Source organism: Macrobrachium nipponense, chromosome 17 (assembly GCF_015104395.2).
Source record: "Macrobrachium nipponense isolate FS-2020 chromosome 17, ASM1510439v2, whole genome shotgun sequence".
Classification (NCBI taxonomy): Eukaryota; Metazoa; Arthropoda; class Malacostraca; order Decapoda; family Palaemonidae; genus Macrobrachium; species Macrobrachium nipponense.
In genome coordinates this window covers 3,683,422-3,709,673 of record NC_087210.1, presented here as the reverse complement: position 1 = coordinate 3,709,673, position 26,252 = coordinate 3,683,422, and the positions used below count along the sequence as shown (strand labels likewise).

The 26,252-nt window shown below is 35.9% G+C and overlaps 1 protein-coding gene across 50 annotated transcripts in view; it reads right to left on the bottom strand.

Moving 5' to 3' along the window:
- The window catches only part of LOC135196123 (titin-like), an 856,828-nt gene that overhangs the window by 36,656 nt on the left and 793,920 nt on the right, over positions 1-26,252 (bottom strand). For 43 of the 50 annotated variants that reach the window (XM_064222640.1, XM_064222592.1, XM_064222593.1 and 40 more), the window contains 8 exons: positions 24,204-24,372; positions 20,689-20,727; positions 17,040-17,170; positions 15,605-15,737; positions 7,666-7,756; positions 6,747-6,863; positions 3,759-3,845; positions 1,982-2,095 (listed from right to left, as the gene is read on the bottom strand). In XM_064222640.1, the coding sequence (XP_064078710.1) occupies positions 1,982-2,095; positions 3,759-3,845; positions 6,747-6,863; positions 7,666-7,756; positions 15,605-15,737; positions 17,040-17,170; positions 20,689-20,727; positions 24,204-24,372 (881 nt within the window). The remainder of the gene's footprint in view (positions 1-1,981; positions 2,096-3,758; positions 3,846-6,746; positions 6,864-7,665; positions 7,757-15,604; positions 15,738-17,039; positions 17,171-20,688; positions 20,728-24,203; positions 24,373-26,252) is intronic. The other 7 variants (XM_064222602.1, XM_064222614.1, XM_064222605.1 and 4 more) reach the window with 7 other exon arrangements.

Here is a 26,252-nt window from a genome sequence, read left to right as displayed (position 1 = left end):
GAAAATTACTTCTTGATTAAGTAAGTATATATATGTATGTATGTATATATATATATATATATATAATATATATATAATATATATATATATATATATATATATATATATACAAAGCCAAAACTGATTTATAAATTTATTGACAACACAAATGATTGTACGTTATAATCAGAGAAATTTGCATAAACAGTTAAAGCTTACATACTCTACGATCCAATCTGTATAATAAAACAGTTTGCTACAGATAAAACTAAAGCAAGTTTACACAAAAATGTAAATGACTGAATTGCAAAATGAAACGTAAATCAACATATAATGCCAAAGTGTCACAATGGATCCCTGCTTAATACTAAGCACGTTTCTCATGTCACGCAGACGACTAGCGACTCACTTTACAAAGTGGAGATTGATTAGCCTTCGAGGGGGTTTTAGAGAGAGAGAGAGAGAGAGAGAGAGAGAGAGAGAGAGAGAGAGAGAGAGAGAGAGAGAGAGAGGGGGGGGGGGGGTGTTGGTTCATTATATAGCTAGTCCATTAAAAAATGGTTGTTTTTATATATCGACGTTTGGCCTTTCGTACAATCAATCCCTCGAAGGAAAAACCTCTAAATCACTTGATTCTAAGCGTCATTCCTCGGCTCCCGTTCAAAGTCAACTTTCTAAATTCATCTTATTGATAAGATGATGGTTAGCACCAGATGTCTGACAAGATTTAACGGAAAATTTCATATACTGTTCATTTTTAGCTGGTAGTACGATACGCGTCACTCCAGTATCTAAAGAGGAACTATAATTATTTTTCATCATATATACATATCATTTCTATAGACAGGTGATTACACTGCTATAAAATTTACAATATATATATATATATATATATATATATATATATATATATATATATATATATATATATATATATATATATATATGGTGTCTATAAAGTCCCAGCACCACTACAAGTATTTATTGCACAGAATGGTACTGGGACTTTATGGACACCTTGTATATCTTAATGGTAGTTCCCAAATTGCAAATTTCTATGCACGCAACTCTGTAACAATCAGTTCACTGGTTTTGGGCTTCCTTTTCAAAAATTGTTATACTATTTTAAAATCCTGAAACTTCTATCGGCTATTTTTAAAACATACATTACTGTAAAATTTCAAGTATCCTGTATCTGTCCATTGAAGACTCAAACTTTGCGTAATAATTTGAATCTATATGACTATCAATTTTTAGAAACCATCGTCAGATTGTCCTTTTTCTATTTTTTTAACCTATTCGTATCTGCAGTTTAAATACGTGTGGAATTAAGACTAAGGAATGAATACAATGGGAGAAATATAATTTATATGACTATCCTACATCCTGTTGACTATGATCGTTCATTCAGTTAAATTTACTCTTTAAGAATAAAAAAAATAAATTATTTACAATAATGTTTCTTGGCCATACCATACATACAGTAAATCTACCTCGAGCTTCACAAACATCGGTCTATTCTCGATCTTCACAAACATCGGCCTATTGTCGATCTTCACAAACATCGGCTTATTCTCAATCTTCACAAACATCGGCCTATTCTCGATCTTCACAAACATCGGCCTATTCTCGACTTTCACAAACATCTGCCTATTCAACGGAAACGAAGCTCGGAAATCGAGCCTCCTGAGTGACCGAGGTGACTGAATAACGTGGAAGTCGAACCACGAAAACGCGAGACTACGTAGCGTGGAAGAATGGATGAAAATGGAAGGAAGGAAACATAATTTCAGGTAGGAAAGACTATAACACACTCAATTCGACCAACGACCTCTCCAAAGGGGTCGTTGCACTGACATGAATTAAGACTCGGTACAGCTGCAGTCAAAATTGAAACTGAACAAGAAGAAGGAGCACTTACTCTGTTAGTACTCAAGTTTTTATGCTTTTCACTTTTTACCAATCTATAATTTACACAGAGTTTCAGACTTCCTCTACTTACTTGGCCTGGGGCGCCTCTCGGGCTTGGCTGCGGGTGCTGTGGTGTGGGTGGAGGGTGGGCGCGAAGTCCGCTTGGGCGAACGGTTCTCGGGGCCGACGCTTATTGAACGACCTCCTGCGAAAACAAGGCGTGGGCGATATTATTCTGGGGCATTCATATCCTGTGGGGCAGTCCTCATGATTCTTATATAGTTCCAATACATTGTTAGCATCGCCATCAACCACCCTGTGACTACCAACCATACTGGCTACACCTAGTCTCATTTCTATCATTAAACATTAATCAGTGTTACACATACACACATAGCTGGTTAGTGAAGTGTCACACCTATACACTGAATCTCTCATGGTGTTGATTGCAAAGCTTTGCCACTTGTGGCAGATAAGCAAACTATCTATCTATCTATCTGGTCGGGTAGGCGATTTGAGTTAACACTAGAAATCTTGACTAGTGTAACGGTGCTAATTCAGTGTTTTTAGAATGAGTGCGTTGATCGATGTCGATCGTGTCTTGGATAGTTGGACTATGTATGTGTCATACATGCATGCACAAGGAAGGGGTAATAATAGTATAGATCAGTTAACTGAGATTATATTTACAGAATATACAAACTAGATATGAATGCTAGTCAAATGGAACTCTATGACATCACGGGTATTTCAAAGGCTACAAGTTATTAGTACTATAAGTAGGTTGGTACTATAGGTACAATACTTTTATCTATACTAAGAAGAATAGTCCAGTTAACTGAGATCATATTTACAGAATATACAAACTAGATTTGAATGCTAGTCAAATTGAACCCTATGACACCACGGGTATCTCAAAGGCTACAAGTTTTTATTACTATAAGTGGGTTGGTACTATAGGTACAATATTTCATCTAGACTAAGAAATGCAATCCAGACGGAAATTCCGACAAATGTTCTCAAGTTAAATGCTACTAAATCACAGTTTCTTTTTTTCTGACACATGGGGATGAAATGATCTCTTACAAAAGGTAAAAGAAGAACCAAAACAAAAAATAAATATAAGGTTAAAAGAAGGAACAGACTGCGATTCTCTTGTCGAACGAAGTGTCATGCATAGGCGGTAGATAAGAACAAGAGTATATAGTCTAACTTGAAACACAAAATACTATACCTTTGTCGAAGTTGCTAGAAACCTTGTGAAAACTCTAGTGGGCAAATATAGAAGGGAGGGACGAATCTCAAGAAAAGCTGCATTACTCTATGAACTGGGAGAAGCTCTATAAAAGCTCTGAGCTATGTGAAAAAATCAACCACCAAAAAAAATGAGCTAGTACTAAAATCCTAAGCTGAATTCGACTTGAATTTTGAAGAGGTATATACTTTATAAGGCCAATGAAACTCTTAATTCAAATGAATTGACGTGGGTGGACCTCAGAAACACAGCTTTTTCTTTTTTTCCGTAAGGGAGAGATTATGAAACATTGTGTGTCCTCTTCAAAGGCTACGGCAGTAATATCCTCAGAGATTTGCAAATGAAATCAATTTCTCAAAGACACTGTGAGAGATAAAAAAAAAAAACAGCCTTAATGGCTTGACTCTAAAATCTTGAATATAGCTACGAAGGTGTTTATCTTATCTTTACAGGCAAAATTTTGCAATTTGAAAACTCGATCGACGAATCTAAATTTAAAGCAATGCTCCAATTGTCTCACATGAGAGTGTAGTAGAAAGGAAATTTGGCTCACCATCGTACCAGAGTGCCCACAAAGCCTTTTAAAAGGAACCTTGGAAAAGCAGGGCCGTACCTACAGAGGACCTACAGTCCTTGGGTGGGGGAGGTCTGGCCGCTGAGGAAGCTCTGTTGGACCTTCGTCTGCTGCTGGGGAGGCCATCTGAAACACAGGGCGGAACATGCAAGACCAAAGGATTCTCGCTCTCTTTCATCTTTGTCTTTCCCTACCAGGCTGTGCAGGAGGAGGGTGAGGTTTGGTTGGGGGGTGGGTGGGGGTAGGGGAGGATGTGGTGGTTCTCAAGGACTATACATAGACCGGGGGTGGGGAAGGGGGGGGGGGGGTCAGGTGGTTGAATGGCTTAAACAGTCTCGCTTTACGATCCAAAATGATTCGCGGGATTGATTCGTCAATCTACTTCCACTAAGAGCAACTCCAACATGGATAGAAAGTTTAGGAATGAAGCATAAATCATAAAAGAGAATTATGACTTATCTTAATCATTTTTAACTCATTTTAAAGCACATTTCGACTTATTAGCTGCAATTTAGAGTACGCTTTTAACTGTGACGAAAACAGACGGTAAGCCATTGAAAGGACACATTAGGAAGAGAGGTGTCTGGGATTTAGCAGTTTCCGACGGCCATGGAGGTCATAAGCAAAAAAACACATCGCTTAGCATACAACAGAGAGAAGCAATTGTGGCTCCCACAACGGCTTCCCTCGCTCACTAAGAATAAAAAAACCAGTACAGCATTTAACAGAACTGGGAAATGCTACCACTAAGTGTATCACTATACGAAAAAATTAATCGTAAGTCTATAAAACATCAGCGTTAACATTTTCAAAGAATCTAAGGGGGCTTCAAGCGTGATACGCACCAAGATTTGGATGATTAAAACTAATCGACTATTTGGTTAAACAAAATTTTTTTTTTTATCATCAAAATTGGGCGGAGAAAAAAGTTCACCAAAAAAATAGGCCGCGATCACAAGATAAAATCATTTGAGTTTGGTTGTTCTTGTAATTCAGCCATATACCTTGGAAAAATTTCTAATTACTGGTAAAAGTGATGCACATCTACGTACTAATGTCAAAAAACAACTTAAATTTAGGATACACAGCTTTGATGCCTCAGAGATGAAAAACATTTCTGACCAGTCACAAAAAAAAAAAAAAAAAAAAAAATCCAGAATGATCAAATCAGACGTTTTCTTAATACTTATACTATTTTGTTAATGTAATTGACATTTTACCATCTTTTTCTTCAACTTTGAACTAACTGGAAAGAGAAAATGCAACATCCCACTCATGCCTTAATTAAGCAGACTGATAAAAGCTCCCAGGTTATAAAGGTAAGATAACCATTATTCTCTGGATTCTCTGGACATCGAGCATAAGGACAGTACAGGGAAGTACTTCAAGGTTCTTTATCAAAATACATTTACAAACTGCAACACACATGATGACATAAAACCAAGCAATAATTGTTTTTTTTTATTCCAGCAGAACACATCAGGGATTCAAATAAGGACATGTCTTGATGCCTTCCATTTTGCCACAGCTTCAAATTACTGTACCTAAGTTTTGATTAGTTTTTTAAATAATGATCTCCAAAAAATGTGTTACCAATCATTATATATTTAAATGAGTAGAAAGATTTCTATTGAATACAGCCAACAAACTTTTTTTTTTTTTTTGCAGAACTTTATAATATTGGCCTGTGCATACAGAATACTCTTGCAGGCAGTCACCAAGCTGTTCACCAACTTCCTAAGGCGAATCTTGAGGCGTCAAGTTGACAGCATGTGACCAAAGCAAGCAAGCAAGCAAGCACGCAAGACGCTCTTGAAAACTGAACAGCATCAAAACATACCTTTTTTGAACCCCCCCGTATAAGTACAGACATAAAAAAACAAATCACATTCTGCAAGGCAACTCAATAAATTTATCTTTTTTTTTTTGTCTCTCTTTTTGGAAGCAGAGAATGCTTCATGTCATGACGTTCAGAGGGCTGTCAGGTGTGCACAATCTCCTACATACGAAATCAAGAATCCTACAGGACACTACTGACCTTCACATCCTGTAGCTCTCTACACTGCGCTTCGTAGACCAGAAGATCCACTATTCCTCCTTCCTGACCTTCCACTTAGCAAACAAAAGCTACGTATTGTCTCACTACGCGAATGAACACATGACTTTTATTATTATTATTATTATTTTCTCTCCAAGACAACGAAATTATCTGACACAACATTATAAATAAAATAAGAAAGTCACAAACATTAAAACTGGAACTTGAAGGAAGAATACACGAACAAAGTGCTTCCTAGGATTTTTTTTTTTTTTAATATTGGGGAAAAATCAGGAACAGAAAATAAATGTCATGAAATTTGGCGAAATCCGATGAAATCAAATTCTTTAATTGTTCTAAAGGTCTCGATTTGCACTATGAACATAAAAGTAAGAAGTAAAATATCGCTGAAAAACAACTCAAAATGGAGTGTATATATATAACTATATATATATATATATATATATATATATATATATATATATATATATATATATATGGTGTGTGTATGCATGTGTACTATATATGTATGTATGTTTTTACGTAAGTGTGACTGTTTGTCTGTTCGCATAACTGCTTACATGATCAAGAATTTGAATAAAACAACAATGGAGGTATATACACACATTTACTTTACAGCTTCAACTCTCAGTATACTGAATGACGTAATGAAATACCATAAGGCAAAACTCATCGATTGATTTACAAGAATATCTCAATAATCTTCCCTCAGTTCGGCTAATTAAATAGAAACAAGCTTTTACAGTTAACACTGCCAAGTATACATAACAAACCCTCAAAAGCTAAAGGAAAACCATAACAGATAACTGACAGAATAAAGGAATAAGTCAAGGTAAGGTCAACTCAAAAGTACGCGACAGTTGCTGGGTCGAACAGGATGTGGGAGGAGGTAAATCATAGAAAACGGAGAAATGTCACCATATGGATACAAATCAAAGAAAACGGGAAACGGAGGACTGTTACCGTACCTTTCATTGGGCTTGTGATTGGTGGGGTCCTGCGAGAAGAGCGGCGCGAAGACCAATCTTCGGGAACGATTGGTTCAATCCTGTCCCTTGACGGCGAGGTGATCAAGAGACCCTCCTCTGAGAGACCACAATACACAGAAAAACGGTCAAACTAACACAAGACAGGAAGGAAAGACCAACTCAAGACATGAGTTAAAAACAAATAAATAAAATAAATAAAATAAACATAAACAACGGATGAACTTATTAAAACAGGTGGTTAAATGATATGGTGAAACAAACTGTTATTTCGATAAGTCAAGGGTTGAAAAGCCATGCTTTTACAGACTGGATCGACACAAGACATTGGGGCCTTTTTATTCATTCGTTGAAATCAACAAGACATCTGCACGTTTAAGAGGACACGTTGTGGACCAAAGTGCCGTCAAGAGAGATCCACTGTAAATCCATGCTTTTTCTTTAAAACATAAACATAAAAGGTTAGTTTAAAAAAACACAAAGTTACTGTAAACGTTCCATGCACACCATGCTACAACTAAATGACTAGCCCGCTTCGGAAGGACATCAAGTACAACTAGTACTTATTTACACCAAACTGAGTCTAGAGTTCTCTGCTTCCATTTAAGTTCTCTTTAAGGCTTTATTCGAACTGATTTATAGGATGCTCTAGAAGGAATGGAAAATACGTGAAACATGTTCTAGGGTTAATTTTCGCATCATATCCTGTCAACAGCTAGAAAAGAAAGTGAGGGTAAATGAAAAAACGAAACATGAAATCAAAAGAGATAGGATCCGCCTGCTGAAAGTTCCAACAACAGAGGTGAGGGAGCATTGTCAGGGTTTTTTTAAGAAAAAAGGATGGGAAAGGACCCTCCAGGGACATTTTGGAGGACGGGAAGGAAGGGTTTGGGGATCCCACCTGCTGCTCCTGTGGTGCGATCGTAGTGGTGTCGAGGTGTCGATTCTTTTGAGCTCCTCAAGTCGGCTTTGTCGGCTGGAGTCTTCTGCGTCTGGAGGGTGAAATGAAAGTGCATACGATAACTATGGCTGAGGTGTTACCCTTGCAAGACATTCTGTGGAAGGGGTTCTTGTTATGCGTGATAGAAGCATTCCTCCAACTCATTCGACCGAGACAAAATGGGAAAATGGTCGTAGAAGAACTATGATTAATAACTATCAAGATTGTAATTATCTAACAGGTAGGACTTAAGCTAACTTACATAGGGTTCAGCCTTTGGAATTTTATTCTAAAATTATATAGTATTAAATAACACACATATAAACTATACTTGAATCTTGATTATGGTAAAACTTAAGCTTAAATGGACGGAAAGTGTGCCTCGGCATCCAATTGGAATAGAGAAATTTAACTCTGGAGAGCGGTATCTTAATTAAGATGACGAGACCGAATGTGATTAGGGTACATGTCTGAACCATATTAGTATAATCTCCATTTCTCACCCTGCCAATTCTTCTTACACCAGTATATGCTCCACATGCAATTTGGATCAACAGGTTCAACTGTTGCTTTCATTCACGGTCAACATTCATGACTTGTTTATGTAATAGAAGTTGGCCAAACAATCCCTTCAAATACTCGAACTTTAACTTCCATAAACACACCAATTCACTTTCAAATCGTCTGCACAAACCCTGCCACCTTACTCCACTCTCATCCTGCAGTCCTCCATAACCTCTACTTCAAAATCTAAACTGCCAATTCTATCATTCTTCCATCATCCACATCAACATTCTGACTCCATTTTCATAGATATTCATTTACCCTCATAACTCTGAAAATCGTGATCTGTGTTTCCTTCTGTGTTGCCATGAAATCTCAAGAATTTTAGAGCAGAATTACATCAGATTTACAGCCATGTTTATCAGGTGACACCTCAGGATATGAGGAACTTGTAAAGAAATCAGGTGAGAGTTGCCAAGTTCTTGGTGGGAATAGCCTCACCTCATTTTCAATTTCTCACAAAAGCAAACCATGTAAGCATGTCTTCCGTTTTTCAATACGTATCAAGCTCACGCTTACAAACTACAGGTGCATACATACTGCAGTAAAACAAGTCATAAACATAAGGCAGTAACTATTCTTTTGCACAGCACAAAAATGTTGAAATATGTCAATGGTCACAGCGGAGAACGAGCTTTCGGCCAATACATAAATGCACGAAACACTGTTTAGATCTACCAATTTGTCATCAACTTCCGTTCAACCCGTCTGTGATGTCCATGTGACAAGTTATTGGCGAGTGTTCATGGAGTTTTATGGCGTACCATAAATCACAAACACGCACACACAATGACAAAACAGGAAAACAACAGTCTTTCAACTTGCACCTCAAAAACACAAGTAAACTGCTTCCTTATCAATTGTCCACCTTTGCATTTAAAGCACCCAGCACAACCATCCTCCTATGATCCTAAGATTCGAGACTCCTAAAAATTTATTTTCCTTTCTAGCCAAACCTTCCTAAACTATATGCAGTTCCCAAGTCAACTTTTTTCCCTTTTACACTCAGGTTTGCAAGGAAATCCTTGAGGTGCCAACCTCCTATACTCTGTCCAGTTAATCCAGAGCTGCCTTCTCTCTCACCTTGTTCTCTTAACATCCAAGTTTTTTTTCTTGAATAAACAACCTATTATCCTGATCTTATCTGTGTATCATATTCATGTGCATTCGTAGCCGTAACAATATATATATATATATATATATATATATATATAATACCTATATATATATATATATATACAAACACACACACACACACACACACACACACACACATATATATATGATATATATATATAATATATATATATTATATATATAAATTTACATATAATATAAAATAAAACAAGACAAAAAGCACGAATCATCCAATATATAACTAAGAATGCTAATGAAAGAGTAGCACGTAATTCTATTGCCAAAGTTTGAATAGAGGCTATCATGTGTCCCTATGAAAAAAAAAAAAAAAAGAATTTAAATATAACAAGAGCATTCAACCATCACGCCACACACTGAAACCTCTTTTTTTTCAATGACAATACAAGTCATCGTAAGCTGAATAATAAAATCAGCAGCTGTTGAGAGCAAGTCACATGAGAGAACTATTATGTAGATATTATAGACAGGCAGTTTTAATATGTAGGTCAATTCTAAATCCTATGATACACATACGTTTCACTGACAGGATCATTTATGAAAAAGCAAACAATCACTCGCTCACAGACACCTCTCTCTCTCTCTCTCTCTCTCTCTCTCTCTCTCTCTCTCTCTCTCTCTCTGACTGTATAACTAGAACGCAACCAGTATATACAACTAATTAAGGCAAGTGAAACTGATGACAAAGATAAGAGAATGATTAGACAAATGATAATCTATATTTAAATAGATAAATGAATCAGTACATATGAAGTAGGTAAAATTCCATGACGAGGTTTACAAGGAAATGGACAGATCAGCCAAGAAGAAAAAGAGAGTCACAAGGGGTTACGAGGATTAGGATGTCTCAAAGACTTGCTAGTCCATCCTAAGAGGAAACATCGTGTGCTCACTTATCTGTAGGAGCAGGTTTTACTGTGCATTCACAGTGTCCTTCTAATGATTTTGTCTAGAATTCTTCTAAACTCTTCCACACTGTTGCTGTTTACAACTTCTGGGTGGCAGTTTATTCCAGGTGTCACGTATCTTGTATGTAAAGAAGTTCCCACAATGAGATGTGTTGTTATCTCTTCAGTTCTAGTTTCCATCCATTATTTTTGTCTAGTTTTCGTTTAAAGTAAATAGGTTACTGTCTACTTTTGTTATGCCTTTCAGTAATTTGAATGTTTCTGTTAGTTGTCCTCAGAGAGAGAGAGAGAGAGACGAGAAGAGAGAGAGAGAGAGAGAGAGAATGAGAGAGAGAGAGAGAGAGAGAGAGAGACGAAAGTGTGCATGAACTAAGACGGGAATAAGTTGGTCTTAGGAGAAGTAAATACAGAAAAATTAAGTATATCTCAGTTTAACCAGACCACTAAGCTGATTAACAGCTCTCCTATGGCTAGCCCGAAGGATTAGATATCTCTACGCGGCTACAAAGTAATTGGTTACTTAGCAACGGGACCTACAGCTTATTGTGGGATCCGAACCACATCGAGAAATGAATTTCTATCACCAGAAATAAATTCCTCTGATTCTGCGTTGGCAGAGCTGGAAGTAGAACCCGGACTCTGAGATCGGTAGTCGAGCACGTAACCGAATCGTCCAACGAAGAACTAGTAAATGCAGAAAGAATGGATTTCAGAATAAAGGTTCAGGTTCTTGTGAGAGAGGTTCAAGTTAAGGTTCTGGTGAGAGAGGTTCAGGTTTTCAGGTAAGTCTTGATACAGCTGATGGCAGTGACTGGTGACGAGGGTTAGAAGTTCCAATAAAGTGGCTGACGAAGAATGAAGAATGAAAAGAAGCCTGGAGTTGATTGAGAAGCTGCCATATTATATACAGATAACAATGAAAGAATATATGTATACAGATAAGCACATATACAATTCACTTCCCTGGCTTTGAGCGCCGTCATTCGTTCTGTAACTATTGCCTGTAATAACATCCTCAAAATAATAAGTCTTCATTATTCGCTCGTTAACTCTCACAAACATATCCTCACACACACACACAAGAAACAAAAGTACCGATATATGAAGTAAGAATTTAAAAGCATACGAAAACCAAAACCCAGAAATATCTTAAATACAAAAAATATTTGACTTCATCAGCACACAAACACATACGTACACGAAACTACGGCCTACCTGATCAACACCTGTTGAGCGACTGACTTCTATTCAAGAGAGAGACTCCTTTCTTGATCCACAATAACTATTACTACAGCAAGTCATTGTCCCGTCTCTCTCTCTCTCTCTCTCTCTCTCTCTCTCTCTCTCTCTCTCTCTCCTGTTTTCTTGTATGATACATACATACGCACGCACGATACATAACACTAGCACAAATTCATGTGAGTATGATTCAGCACACATGCATACATACATATATACATCCATACACAGGAAAACACCCACACACACATACATATATATAATACATACATACAATATATATATATATATATATATATATATATATATATATAAAATATAGTGTATGCAAACATATAGACCTACATTAATTCTAAAATTTTGTAATTTTCCAAAATGCATTCCTTATTTTTCCTTACCCGACATTAACAATCGAATTGAAACTACCGATATTCTAGGCGTAATCTAGATTTTTGAAAAAATAACATAGGCCATCAGGAAAAAGCTCTGAAATACTAACCGGATTCATAATTTTCAACTCATCGGTGCTAATGTATCGTCACGATACAAACCAGATGTGCTTTTGGATATCAAAGACTTCACTGCTTTACTTTGAAACAATGTTCGATCTAGACCCTTTTTTACTCACTCATGCAAAACCACTCAAATGTTCTCCAAAAGGATTTTTCGCCTTTTCAGGGGCAATCGTTGTCCAAATTTTGGTCCTTAATATATCACTTAAGACAGAAATAGACACGATATTATAATAGGTAATTGTTTAATTATGTCAGATTTTTTTTAATGTGTCAAATTCAGTCATCCTGGTATTTTTTTTCATTATTTCAAAGAGATTTTGTGGTTAATTTTCGTCACGAATTTACAACTACCGTCCGTGAAAGCTTCATATAATATATATATATATATATATATGATGTCTATAATATATATATATATATATAATACTATATATATATATTGAGTATATATATATATATTTTATATATATATATAATATATCTATATAGTAGTGAGTGATTAATATAGTATATTAATATACGTATAGTATATATAATATAAATATATTATATATATACTGTATATATATATATGTATATTCAAAATATATTATATATGATATAATTAGAATATATATATATATATATATATATATATTATATATATTAGATATATATAAACTGGCTGGCTAGTCTAAAAATCATTTCAGATAACTAAAAATAAAATTATCTTTTTTTTGTTCACTATGGCAACGTTCGTCTGACGTAGAATATAAAAAAAATAATTTGAGAAAATGACGATGCAAAAAACATTTACTTAACAACAAAACCTGTATAAACCAATGCACATGACATAACAGTAATTGCTCTCTATATCTCTTGCAGCAGAGGAATTCTGAGAGACAATCATGCAAAACTATATATTGTAATAAACTCCTGGTAAAGCAAACTAGGGTCTGAATAAAAAAAAAAAGATCCCAAAAATAAAATCTATGAATGTGTATATATATATATATATATATATATATATATATAAAATATATATATATACATAATATATATATATATATACACATATATATACATATTATATATATTTATATATATATATATATATATACATATATATATATATATATATATATATATATATAATGCCATTTCAAAACTAGCCTTTTTAAATGATAAAAAACGACCAAGCATTCCAATTCGTAAAACGTCGACTAGCTTTGCCATACCGTAGTTTGACCTCTGAGCATCGCTGTTTTGGTCAAGAAAACTGATCAAACATCGCAATGAAAGACACCAATTAGAAGTAAATTCACTGATCGTCTTAACAGTCCAATGGTGGTTATACGATTAAGTCCAAACAGAGTTAGGGCAAAGCTATGTACTTCCTCGATTCAAAAATATTAATTATTATAGAGATTAGCAATCTTTCCAACGTCATGAAAGAAAAAAAAAGGGTTTTCATTTTGTTGGAGACGGTATTGGATCTAATTTAGGTCAGGCTGCCATTGCAAAAAAAGACACGATTAAAAAAATATATTCGTGCCGTCATTCAGAGAAGCTGAAGACAAAACATGGAATGGAACAGAATGACGTGAACAAAATTAAATAAATAAATAAATATATAAATAAATGCAAGCAGACATCTGGCAACAACATCGCTGAAAATTCGAGTTAAAAAAAAAATTGCCTAACACAAAACAACAGCTCCTTTCGTCAACTTCTAGCAAAAGCTCAAGTGAAGAATGAAAGCATCAGCCAATCTTTCAGGAGGACTCTAAAATCAGGGCAGGAGAGACTAGCCTTACCATTCTCCTATAGGCTAATAAATGGATGTAATTCAAATTAAGCACACACACACACAAAAAAAATACACAAATAATTGGATGACACCCACAAAAAACCTCACGATATATATATATATATACATATATAAGATATATATATGAATAATTATATATATATATATATGTATATATATATGTATATATATATTGTAGATATATATCTATATATATATATATATTATATATATGAACAAGTATACATTTATGTATATACACACATATCTGAGTATCCTGTATATATATGTGTGTGTATGTATATATATATACATATATATATATATATATATATATATATATATATATATATATAAAGATCGCTAAATTCCAAACATAACTTTCTCGAAGATGGATAATTGAACTACCTTCTTTCTCACGACCCTCTTGGCAAATGCATGGCGTGAAGACCTAGATCTTAATTTTCAAAAATCTAATCTCAATTATGGTTATCATGCGAATTTACTGAACACATCTGTTGTTTCTTCTGATACATATAATTTCGAAAGTCTTACATGTTGCCAATATATTTCGGTAATGATTTCTTCTCAAGTTTTCGATCTAGATTTTCTGAACTGTTTATGAGTTCTCGTCAAATTGTAACCTTGCTTTTTGAAGCCTTTGGGTTTGGGAGTACAAAATCCCTGCTTACAAATTCGCTTGCAATCCACCTAAACTAAATATGGACGTGGGACTAAGGTCCTGAGAGCTGCTACACTTTATATAAACGTTGTCAATCCTAATAATTGAATGCACATCAGAGAAAAATACCTTAAACTAACTTATAATTACTGTATGTTCGTATGATTCTTAACTGATTTGGGAGCAGGGACCTGTGGGGGAGAGAAATGTTGATTTTATATGATAAGAAAGGGTCCTTTTCCCTAACAACTATAAGGGCTTGGGACGCAGAACCTGAGGAATTCCCGACTAAGGTCCCGTTTCTACATATATAATCTTAACTTACGAAACCCTTACAGTTCTACTACTAATGATTGACTTAAGACTAAGAGATAATACGTTACAACTATTACTTATAAGATACTTAAGACTTAGAGACCTAAGAGATATAATACGTTACAACTATCACTTAACAGAGACTTAAGACTAGGAGCCCAAGGAGATAATACGTTACAGCTATATAAGAGTCTTAAGACTAAGAACCCTAAGAGATAATACGTCACAACTTTTACTTATAAGAGGCTTAAGACTAAGAACCCTAAGAGATAATACGTCACAACTATTACTTATAAGAGACTTAAGACTAAAAGCCCTAAGAGATAATATTTTAAAGCTATTATTTATATGAGACTTAAGACTTAAGAGCCCTAAGAGATACAATACGTTACAACTTGTAAAGAATATCACCCTCTTAATTAGCTAATGGTGCCAGACTGGGGACCCAAGAGACAGAGCATCCTAACTGCGCCTTGTTGAAGCGAAACAACATTCAAAGGAAACTCAGTTTATATACTAAGTCTAACGGTTCGTTCGAGAGCAAAGCATACGTAGATGCTGAAATTGAGTTGGCGCGACGACAAGGCACCAGTGAAGACGCTGCTCTTCGGTTCCCAAAACGGAAAAAGATATTAGCAAATAAATTGCCAGCGTCAGCGGAGCAGGTTCTCCTTCAACGCAGGCAAGAGGCAAAACAAAAACAACACAGAAAGCGCCCAGGTATCACACTCACATGCACAGCAGCTGCGGGCTTAGGTTTGGGCGGCGCGGTGGTTGGGCGTTCGCGGGAAGAGGTACTCACGTGCTTGATCGGGGACGAACGCCTCGAGTTCTCGATGTCCTTCTCTGCCTTACTGATCGGCCTACTGCAAGTTGCACAGGGAGAGAGCTCAGGGTTTAGTGCGTTAAAATAGTGATACGGAGGAAACCAGGTGCCTAGACCTATAACAACAGAACGCTAGGAAAACAGAACACAAAGGAATAAATAAAAGAATATAAGCTGCCATATATCCTGAAAATCTTTGGGAGCACTTGCGAGGAATGATAACAATAGCAGTAAAGTATTGAAACTTGGTACTATTTTTGTTACTGTACTGAAACTTGGTACATACTTTTTTTGTTTACTGTACTGAAACTTGGTACTCTTTTTTTCACTGTACTACTGAAACTTGGTGCTATTTTTTTTTTACTGTACTGAAACTTGGTACTAAATTTTTTATAAGCAACGTCTTCGCCATAATCACAAAAAAATTCACTGTACTGCTTATATACAGAAAAATGAAACTGCTTTACTGATTGCAATGAAAGCATCCACTTGTACCACTATTTCAAGATATAACTGCACTTTTATCTGAACTGTATTCCGTATACATCAACATATCTGTGTGCCACTGTCTTTGTAAGTCTGCATATACTTTTAAAAACGCTATCATTTCCTTAATATATTTCAAGTAATTGACAAGGTACCAGCCCTGTAAAGACAGTTGACAGTATTCCATATGCTTCTACAAACATGTATAATCAGAGAAACATTAATCCTGGCTTATAAGAAAAAAAAAGCATTCGCTTGATAAACAGCACACAATATAAACTAGATATATTACCTGGATCCAATGGTTGGTGAATATTGAAAAAAAGGGGGAGGGGGACATATTTAAGCATCCAAAGAATGAATCCTTGTAATTGACAAGACTAAGAAACTGAGAGACGTACCTAGCAGTATATTTTCTGTTACCTTGAATCGTACTGAAGAACAGAAAGAAAAAAAATAGATACGACATCGACACTGTATTTTTTCTTATTTTGAATTTTCCTGATGTACAGAAAAACAGAAAACTAGTGAAGACAATACCACTGTGTATTTTTCCTAGTGGTATTATTTTTCCTATTTTGAATTTTCCTGATGTACAGAAATACAGAAAACTACTTTGAATTTTCTTGATATACAGAAATACAGAAAACTAGACAAGACATGAAAACTGTATTTTTGGCTATCCTGAATTATCCTGAAGAGCTAAAAAAGTAAATAAACAAATAAATAAAGAGCAGTCATCCACACCTCCCTGAAAGGGCTCTAAAGCTAAGAAGAGGTAGGGGTGGGGTGGGTGGGTACGACCACCCCCAGGAGAGAAAATGAAAAGAAAACGAAAGACGACAAAATGACGAACCTTGGTGAAGCCGCTGCCAGAGAGAGGGCTTGAAGGGATGACCTACGAGATACCTGCTCCCACAGCTCCGCCTGCTTCGAGTAAATCTCGGCCAGTCGTTCTGATGCTGTTTCCACTCCCCAACCTCGATGCTGCCGGGGAAGAGGGCGGAGATAAAGACGTGAGTATGTTTTCTTTTCTTTTTTTTTTTTTTTTTGGGGGGGGGGCTTCTGGGCTGCTGCTGACTGACGGGGAGAGAGAGAGAGAGAGAGATGCAGACGATAAGAGAGAGAGAGAAGAGAGAGAGAGATATGAAAAGGTAATAATATTAAATAACACGATAATGATGAGAGAGAAGAGGAGAGGATAGATGAGATGACGGGAGAGAACGAGATGAGAGAGGAGAGAGAGAGAGAGAGGAGAGAAGCACAAGGTGGAATAGTAATAATATATAAAAAATAACGAGAGAGAGAGAGAGAAGAGAGAGAGAGGATGAGAGAGTAGAGGAGACGGCACAAGGTGAAAGTAAAAATATATAAAAAATAACGATGAGAGAGAGGGAGAGGAGATAGAGAGAGAGAGGAGACGAGAGAGAGAGAGAGGAGAAGAGATATGAAAGGTAATAATATAAATAACACGATTAATGAGAGAGAGAGAGAGAGAGAATAAGCACAGGTGAATAGTAATAATATTAAAAAATAACGAGGACGAAGAGAGAAGAGAGACGAGGAGGATGAGAAGGAGAGAGAGAGAGAGAGAGAGAGAGAGGCACAAGGTGAAAGGTAAAAATATATAAAAAATAACGAGAGAGAGAGAGAGAGAGGATGAAGACTGAGAGAGAGAGGAGAGAGAGAGAGAGAGATATGAAGGTAATAATATAAATACACGATTAATGAGAGAGAGAGAGAGAAAGAGAGAAAGAGGAGAAGGAAGCTGGAATGGTGAGAGAGAAGAGAGAGCGGAATGAGAGAGGCACAAGGTGAAAGGTAATAATATAAAAAAAATAACCGAGTAGAGAGAGAAGAGAGAGAGAGAGAGAGAGAGAGATATGAAAGGTAATAATATAAATAACACGATTAATGAGAGAGAGAGAGAGAGAGAGAGAGAGAGAGAGTAAGAACAAGGTGAAAAAGTAAAAATATAAAAAATAACGAGAGGAGAGAGAGAGAGAGAGAGAGCGGCAAACAAGGTGAAAGGAATATATAATAAAAAAGAAGAGGAGAGAGAGAGAGAGAAGAGAGAGAGAGGAGGAGTGAAAGAGAGAAGAGGAAGGAGGCACAAGGGAAAGGTAAAAATTTTTTTAGGAAAAAATAACGAGAGAGAAGAAGAAAAGAAAAAATGAGGAAGAGAGAGAGAAGAGAGGGACAAGAGGAACAAGGTAAATAAAAATTATAAAAAATAAGAAAAAATAACGAGAGAGAGGAGGTGAGACGAGAGAGAGAGAGAGAGAGAATCTGTAGCAGCATTCAAGAGAAATGAAACTCCCATATGTCTCACAGTCCATATTCGAAGTACTGCAGCAAATGGACAGTATCCTTATTCACTCTAAATCTTAGCTGACGCTTTGATATTTACATGATTCATAAAAGCTGCTGCAACTGATACGAGATGTATCATGGTAAAAATCAAATATATATGTATGTATCATGCAAATAAAAGTAGCCCTCTATGACACTAGCATATTCCAAGAGAAGGAATTTCAAGACTAATTAAGAGGGTTTGTTAAGATTACCATTTGAAACCACTGACTGAGAAAGACAGATCAAGAGAAAACACAGTTTATCCAAGGTTTATTTAACCCTTCTTAAAACAAGTGATTTTATTCAATAACTATGACAAAAACGTTTAACAGAACTCTATAGAGAGAATATCTTGCATTTGAAAAGGCATGGCGCCTTCTTAATTAAAATCAGTGATTTTATTCAATAACTATGACAAAAACGTTTAACAGAACTCTACAGAGAGAATATCTTGTATTTGAAGAGGCATGGCGTCGCTCTATAGCAGGCTATGTATATATATAATTACTATACTGATTCTAAGTGTTTTTCATCTTCTACGACAAGCCGGGGCCATATCCTCATCAGTACAAGTGGCACTTGCTGTTAACGCACGAATGACTGATAAGTAGTTGGAGAAACGTCTCCACAACACTTGAATCCTGACAGCAAGGCAACAGGAACTCAATGAGCATCTTTCTCTGGGGGTGTCACAAAATCGAGTAGCATAACATGAACTGTAGCTGGGAGTTATCAAATAATACAACAACACAAAGAACCACGAAGAAGCTGCTCTGCCAACTATGCTGATAATATAAATATGCCGCTGCTAGGATGCAATGATGCCAGGAAGGTTTTTATTTTTTTTAAATGGATTAGGCCTTGTTGAGTCGTCTACTAAGAGATAAGTAAAGGTCTAAACCTGGAAGCCAGCAAGATGCAGGTTCTAATTCGAATAAAATAAAAATAAGAAATGACAAGAAAACTTAAAATATCCACTAAAGAGATGAAGACAGCCATGCTGGCACACCATCTGAGCCTTTGCAGTTATACAGTTATACTGAAGGGAGGGGGGAGGGGAAATTGCATGCTGGGAACTAAATATACTTCAAAAAGAATAATTATGATATGCATTGTCAAACCATGATGAGGGAACATTGTGAAACAACAAATGAGCTTCATTCAAAGAAATGAATTAAAAAGAATTTTTTTTTTCTAACTGAAGTTTATGACTGAGTTTGTTACGGCAAAATAAACATATCCACATACCCACAGGGATGTCTCTCACCGTAGGAAAGGGTATACGTATATATGTACATATATCTGTATATGAAGATTTTTTTTTTTTTTTTTCTTTTTTTCTTTCCCTTTCTTTGGGGAATGCTAAGATTCGCAAGTCCTACTGGGCTCATCCGAAAAAAAAAACAATGTTTGAATTTAAATTTATGCGTGGAAAAATTTGTGGGGGTACATGAATGAATCTCTGTATCTGGCAAAAGTTTCGGGTTCATCAGGAAATTTGACAATGCAATCGTGCACTGGTGGTCATTTCAGGGCCGCATTTCGCTCCAGAAATTCTACAGCTCCATCAACTCATCCTTCAGTTATAAAAAAAACTAATGACATTTCATTCATATTGGTTACTAGTAGTTTAAAAATAAAATTGGAAGAGGGAGATAATCGAATACTCTAAGCACAATCAAACCTCCTCAATCAGCACTGATTAAAAAACAAACCAAGACTGTTTGGTTAACCTTTAACTAGAAGTTAGTTTACCTGTCTTCAGAGCCACCTCAGGTGGGAAACTGTATAAAGTGAGATAATTATCCTGCCTCTGGCAGCCTGGTTAAGGAGGTTTGCTCTAAGGACTTACAAATTAACATCAACGAAAGGAAGAGGAAGACCATATTACCAAGAGCTATGAATGCAATGAAACCAAACAAACTAAAAAAACAAAAAAAAACAAGAGGAACTTACTAATTCTGATCAACAAAAAAAAGCCAGAAACAAAAAAATCTGGGATTTGTCTGGATACAAAACTATAAATATTACGAGTATTCAAATCCAATGGAAGACAGACAAGAAGGCATTAAGGCATTAAAAACTAGGGGAGGTTTTGCATCCGCCAGGACCTGGTTCAAAAGAGCCCCCAAATATTTCGGTCAACACACCTGAACGGTCCGCCACACGTCACCAATATCGTGCCTCGCCTGGGAAAGAAGAAAAAAAACCAGGGACGGCGAGGTTATGCTACAACATATGTTGCTTTTTTTTTTTTATTGTTACTTATTATTCCCTTCCCTACACAGGAGATGTTGGTGTGTGGGGCGCCTTCGCCCCAACGGAAGGGATTAAACGCTACATAACTCCTCACACTCACAGGTTAAAAGTTAAAGGCAACAGAGCGATTGGTCATCACACTCCCCCCATTTATGAGAACACTGTACAGAACTGCCACACTTAAACAAAAATACTCACTACTGAGAGGAAACCATTATCAGATTTGTAGAGTGTAATCCCTCCTACAGACTAATCAATGGTGCGCAGGCGCGCTGGGTTGTCTAGAGATATAAGTTTTTATGTTTGGGTATGAGACAGAGAAAGACAGATCATGAAAATGTCTGAGGTTTTAACAAAAGGGTTTTTAAAGGATTAGTACTACATAAGCATCACCGGTTACTTTATCTTTTCCTTTTTTGAAACAGTTGAAATAACTCCACTTTTAAACAGCTGTTTAAATCATAGATTTACATTTGAATGAGAGAAAAGCTAATCGTTTTTAGGCTGTCATACGCCCTCAAACAAAGTTATTGTATACAGAGAGCCATCATTAAAAGCATATTGTTCTTCTGCGCTTTGTGCAATAGAAAAGCAAGCTCCCACCGATGTTAATATTCTAATTTACCGGAATAATATTTCCTTAAGAGGCTCTGGTTAAAATAACTGCATGACAATTATGCAACGTTTAGTATACTCTGCACAACAACCAGACAGAAATAATAAATTCATTTGCAATACGAGGACATTTTGATACACGTATCCAGAAAGAGTGAATCTATGCAGAAGAGAGTATTCATTTATTTATTATATTTTTGCTTAGTTCTTTCTTTATGTTATACAGACAGACACTGAGCAAAGAGTACATAACAATTACCACACAAATGACAAAAGAAAATGAAATGTTAAAACAGCAAGTTCAACGTAAGAATGTCTGGAATCCTTTATAGTAATCACAACATACGGAAACGGTTGTTAATTATGAAACACAAAACGTATTGCAACAGAAGTTATTGACTCAGGACATCTACTGCTAATTTCTATTCCAAGCGGGAGAGATATGAAGACACACTGACCTGGACTTTTAAAAATATATCTCACAGTTAATTCATAAGGGTTTTTACAAGTGAGGCCTCCGAACAAAACGACTTGGCAAACGGGAAATGTTACAACTACAACTCACAAAATGTATTCGTCTTCATAACAGTCAGTGATTCTACTCTGTAAATATGTTGCCGAGTCCTTGCAATGTTTAAATCGTCAGCCAAACATAGTGTGGGCTTTATGTTTATCATTTCAGTTCTCTAGGAAGTCTAAACTTACTCTATATGATTGTAGCTCAATACACGTCAAAGAGGTTAGGACATTCTGTTTCCTCTTAGCAGAATTGACGTCAGAATTGATGAGTGGAGGGTGGACGATTTGAGCAAATAAGTGGGAATTATAAGCCTGAGTTCAGTACTTTTTTTTGTTTTTTGTTAATAAAGCATGAAAATGTGTTTACGGCTTTGTGGTGTCAAAGATGTCTGTAAGATGAATATATATATATATACAGTACAACATACATCAAATATTTATATGTACATATTATATAAAACATATACAAATATATATTATATATATATATAGATATATATATATATATATATATATATATTATATATATCTCGTGTCATATCATGTGCGTGTGTAGGGTGTGTAACCTATGACACACACACACACAAATAAAATAAACAAATGTAACCCAGAAACTTTTGCATGACATTGAAGATGACTTTTATAAATACAGAGGTAGACTTACTGCAAGAAGTCAGGTAAATGGGATTGAAAACAATGCATGTAAGTAATAATAATAATAATAATAATTATAATAATAATAATAATAATGCAGCCAATAATATATGACAGGAACAACAATACATGGAGAAGGGAGAGAGAGAGAGAGAGAGAGAGAGAGAGAGAGAGAGAGAGAGAGAGAGAGAGAGAGAGAGAGAGACTACCACACTAACGGGATGATTATATGATTATATAAGGGCTAGAAATACGGAAAAAGGGGACAAACACAAGACGTATGGTGCCTCTAACGAGAGGTTTTAACACAATATTTCTTCGACATCTCCTTCAAGAAGTCGTCATCACTAACACAATATCATGACGTCACTATCCAATGACAATGTATCTTGTTTAAGTGACCACCAGTACAGTACATAGAAGTGAAAAGAATCAAGTGTATACGATAACTTGACATTGGAAAAACGGAATGACTACATCACGACGACTGGTCTTCGTATGGATGTTCAAAAGTTTTAAGACATTTTGTACTGAAACAAAAATGAGTTACTTTATTTATTTTAGTAATAATATGAGCCTAATGGTGAGTGATTCAGGCTTCACTCAGTTTTAAAAGACTTGCGTATCTCACACTCCACGCGAAGCTAAAAATAGATATTACCCTTAAAAAAAAAGGAAAATAAAAAATAAACACCATTATGATTATCATATTGTGGTAAGATTCCATGCCGTCTTCTGTATAAAAAAAAGGAAAAATACGCCTTGTCTTGTGAGAAGTAAAATACAATATTGACAAGTTTCAAGGTACGCCCAGATCAGACTGCCAAGGTAAATGTATTTTAGAAAAAAAAAAAAAATAAATAATAAAATCTTCTGTAAGAATATGACAACATGGAGCTAACTCTTGCCAATTTTTTTTAATGCTTAACTCAATATTGATGGTCTTTTATTCATGGAGACGGTTAAAATCATTCTCCTTCCAACAACTATTACACTGGAAAATACGCTTCAATTTTCTACCGTTTTCTGCACACCACACGCATAAAATACTGATGAAAACAGAACAAAAAATATTTTAAATTAATATTCTGAGTGACATCTGACATGACCATCGTCCTCACGACATTCAAAATTTGCTCTTGTCTACAAGAATAACATTAATAACAGAACTTCTTAAAGAACTGGAGAGTGAAAATATAAAATAATCTTGACCAAACAAGAACCATTACTCATTGCTATGAAAGGGACATTATCCCCATGAAAAGGGGACACTATCCCCACGATAGAAAGTCATCTGGTGATGTGACACAGGTGCTCACGTCAATTCTACGACACAATTTTTTAAAATCTTTATTCTCAATCCAAACCTCTGGTGTCATTACGGGGATCTAAGGCTATAAACACTAGTCTGGTAACAGAAGTAAAAAAAATCATATATAAATAATAATAAAAATACGAAAATAATATCACAGTAACAACATGATGTAGGTCAAACTAAAAGGGTGGAGAGGGGGGGGTGGGGGTGGGGGAATAGGGGTGTGAGGGGTGGGTGGGTGGGTGGGTTGGGAATGGGGAAGAAACCAATAAGGTGACTACACAAAGACCCAGGACCACTCACTCTGTACTGTCCCGCCTGACGCCTCAGCTCGATGACCTCCTTGTACCAGTTGTTGGAGGCATCTGACCCAGCTGCCGGTTCGTCGGTCTTGACCTTATGGAACTTGCCGTCCACATACTGGTATTGCGAGAATGGACGGAACTTCTTACGGTACTCAGACTTGTAGGCCCTGGAAGACACACAAGGGAGGGGCTGTTATAGAAGAAGGACCTCGAGTCGCCTTATACACAGTCATGTGACATCATGACAGAAAGATGTTTTTATTTTCGATTTTTTTTAACCAATGAACGTATCTCTGCGTTCTCATGATACTGACCAATATGGGAATATATCACTGATAAGGTATCTTTTATTTTTTTTCAAAGCCTTATGATTCATGAAATAAAGAATGCAAATCATATTTATCTTTCACTTGTCTCAGAATCTACAATGAAACATTCAAATAAATTTAAATACATGAAGAGCAACTTGAGGCAGACTAAAAACTGCGTTAAAACATCATATTCACAATGAAAACAGCGTTTTCTGGGTCATCAAATTATTTGTCAGGCATAACTTATTGACTACAGTATTGCATTATTAGTCCTGGAAATGATAATAAAGAACTCGTTATTCACTAACAAGAAACCTTCACATGGTACAGTAATGAAAAAAAAATTTGCTTCCTAAATGAAACAACAGCATTTTCTCCTTCTAAACTAAGGAAAGCTCAACTAATTTTAGCTCTGTTCATACTAAGGTACCTGTAACAGAACACAGAGTTAAGAGGACCAAAGCATTTTGGTATTTCAGGGTCATATACCTATGTAAATTTCGGTGCATCATCAGCTGTGATTGAAAGTGACCAGCATAATCACGGGAGTGGCAAAACCAACATAGCAAGAAAGCATTGTAGCAGCTTTACTTTTATGGTTGAGGAGAACAGAGACGAGGGCAAACTATAAAAGTATATGTGGCAATTTGGCTAATATGCTGGCCAAACTAGTGTGACAGTGAACTAGAAGATAAACAGGCAATTAGTGTTCTTCAAAGTGACAGAATTTTAAAATGTAGCATAAACAATTAAAACTCCGGTCGCTGGAGTTGTTTTCTCACATCAAAACTAAAATTAAATCATACACACAGAAAATGTTACAAAAAATGGACCAAAGGTGCTGAGATTTCTAAAAGGATTCTTAGATGAGATACCAATAGTTTGGCGACTAGCTGAACTGGTCTTTAGAATGCGCACAATCTCTAAAGTTCTAATTACAGAAACTGAAACTGGAAAGATATCTTCCAGAGTCCTTCTAGAAAACATTCGTACCTTTTTGCTGCACAAACAGAAAAACGTGATGTATTCAAACCTTCTGTTTCGAAAAAGGCTCATTAGAACGAGAATCATATTCATGAGTGACAAGGGCTGTGGTGAAGGAAAACATTCAAAAGTACAGAAATGACATTATCAGAAGAGAGTAAACACAATTACATATAAATATATATACATTGGTAAGGTTAGATGAAGATACCTAGTATGGTAGGCTCATAGAAGACAAAATCATCAGAAGTGCAAACAAAGTCAATGCTTTTCCTTTTGCGTGCTATATAACTGTTGTACCTTCGTGGTTTGGTGTGAGGATACATGGCAGCGACAAAACAGTCAAATGGGTCCCTCTAAAAACCTGAGATCTTTGCTGTGTGAGGTCTATTGTAATCAGCGACTTGTTTGGTGTTTGTGCAGTTACTGGCTAGGACACAGAAAGCTTTGACAAATGCTAGCTCTCTTTCAGAAGGTAATTCATTTAGAACATCTACTGTTGTCAAAACTTACCCAGGTAATTCCATTAGTACATACAATGATTCATCTATCACCTATGAACGGCACTTATATATTAGAAATGTCTAAAAAAAGCCAAAAATCATCTTCGTTACAATCTCTGACGTCACGTTCTCCCTTTACTCAGCCTGACGTCTGATGTGTTCTTTTAATTTCACTTGTAACATGTCCACTCTCCACCTGAATTCCCGGTGAGCCTAAGTTCTCATCTACACCCCTTCTTCGTGACCTCT